Source organism: Papaver somniferum, chromosome 3 (genome assembly GCF_003573695.1).
Source record: "Papaver somniferum cultivar HN1 chromosome 3, ASM357369v1, whole genome shotgun sequence".
Lineage (NCBI taxonomy): Eukaryota > Viridiplantae > Streptophyta > Magnoliopsida > Ranunculales > Papaveraceae > Papaver > Papaver somniferum.
The window spans coordinates 118,297,878-118,299,975 of NC_039360.1; the positions used below are offsets into that span (position 1 = coordinate 118,297,878).

Here is a 2,098-nt window from a genome sequence, read left to right on the forward strand (position 1 = left end):
TTCTCTCAAAGCAAAGAATCTATAAACTCAACAAAACCTAAAGTAATCAACATTTGGCATTTCAATCCTTGGTTGACATTGAGGTCTTCCAATGTGAAGTTGTCTTTCACCTGCTGCTAAAGAGGCACCATTTTTTGCAATACAAACAACAGAGAAATTCACTTCCCTGTAACAATTTTTATACCTTATTTGAGTCAATTTCCTCACAGCCATCCTCCATCTTCCCTTGAGAAACCAAGGTACCTTACCCTGAGCAAATTATGCAAGCACAATTTTTGAATCTGACACAATAATGATACTCTGCATACTCCATTGAATTTCTAGTTCCAAAGCACACATGACACCATAAGTTTCTGCCAAATAATTTGAAGCTACACCAATTCCACCAGTTAGAGTGCCAACTACCTGACATGCTGGATCTTTGACAACAACACCAAATCCTGCAGATCCAGGATTACCAAATGAAGAACCATCACAGCAGAACATTATAAAACCTTGTTCAGGTGGAAGCCAATGACATTTTTTAATGCACTGGAACCTGGAATGTCTAAGACCCAAATGAAATCTAACAATTATTTCTTGGTCATGGTTTTGACACCACTTGATTCCTGTGATTCTCAAACCACCTTCATGCACTAATTTAAGAACTCTGCATTTAAACCTATGCATATTTGGCTTAATATCTTCAAAATGTCTCTTATTCTTCTGAAACCACAGTTCCTTTAGAATTATACAAGCAACAGTTATCCAGACTTGTTGAACTAGAGGGCTATTATTTAAGGCACCTTTCCATACATCATCAAAAGATTTAGGCAGTTTAAATTTAAATATGGGGCATATCCAGGTCCAAATACCTATACTAAAACTGCATTCCCACAGTAAGTGATTTATACTATCTTGTTCTGTCTCACAGATGCAATATCTAGAGAAAATTTCATATCCATTACTAATCATTAGTATCATCAGTGTACACCCCCTGAATAAGCTTCCATACATTACTGGCTATAGAAGGATGAAGAAAAGGTTTCCATATGTACCTGGACCAGCTTACTGACTGTTCTTCGTGCCTTAATTTGTTCACAGCCTCAGCAATTGAAAATACACCTTTTAAGTTGCATGTCCATATTAGAACATCTTCACCTCTAAAGACTTCTGGCAGTCTAAGATTTTGTATAATCTGTTGAAGATCAGTATTCAAAGACCACACTCCATCCACCAAAATATCTGAAACTTTTAAGTTAATATTTTTAGATATAATAAGACATATATCATAACCTATCAATGGGAGTACTATCACCAATACAAGCATCAAACCAGATAGAGGTTTTAGCACCATCTCCAATGCACCATCTAATGTCTCCATTAAGTGCCTCCTAAACCCATTTCAAACCTGGCCAAACATCATATTTTTTCCAACTAGTACTCCATTGACCATTTTTATCCTTGTATTTTGCTTGAAAAAAGAACGCCCAATCTTCTTTTGAAGTATTGATCTTCCACATCATCTTTGTTAGAGCACCGCTCGGTCGAACTCGCATGCGTTGCTATCTCAAGCATGTTTGTCAATGTTAATGATCAAAATTATAAGTCTTGATTTCTAGCCTATTTATAGATGTCTCAGACTAGGACATAGATTGTGTAGTTGAGCTTAGACTTCACGGCGTTCATCATTTGAAGACGAAAAACTACTAAGGGGAGCTTGTGGAGATTCATCAACAAAAGGTATGTGGAGACTGAAACTCATTTATCACTTGGAAAGTCTATTTCTACTTTATCTCCTATATTGAGACATAAGTCGTATTACAATATAATTTTCTATTATACACATTTGAGATTTTGAGCTGAGTTTATCTCGCTTACATATTTCTCGAAATATGTGTTGGCAATCTTTCACTTCGACCAAGTTCATCTTATATTCTTGACGAATGTCAGAATATGATCATGTGAAAATTGCCGAGTAACATCGTATATGGTTTGTGTGAGACAATCATTTGGTGTAGACTTGGGATATTTCAATATCTTGAAAATTTCTTTGATGCTAATAGTGTGTGAAAACATCTATTGTCAGCCTCTAAGAAAGTTTCAATAATTGAAATAA

At 35.6% G+C, this 2,098-nt stretch overlaps 1 protein-coding gene across 1 annotated transcript; it reads right to left on the bottom strand.

The window, feature by feature from the left end:
- Positions 1-258: 258 nt before the first annotated feature.
- LOC113359893 lies at positions 259-1,363 on the bottom strand. Its single transcript, XM_026603461.1, has 2 exons — positions 1,038-1,363; positions 259-922 (listed from the first exon to the last, which is right to left on the bottom strand). Exons 1-2 carry the CDS (start codon positions 1,361-1,363, stop codon positions 259-261), a joined length of 990 nt encoding a protein of 329 aa, XP_026459246.1.
- Between the last annotated feature and the right edge of the window lie 735 nt (positions 1,364-2,098).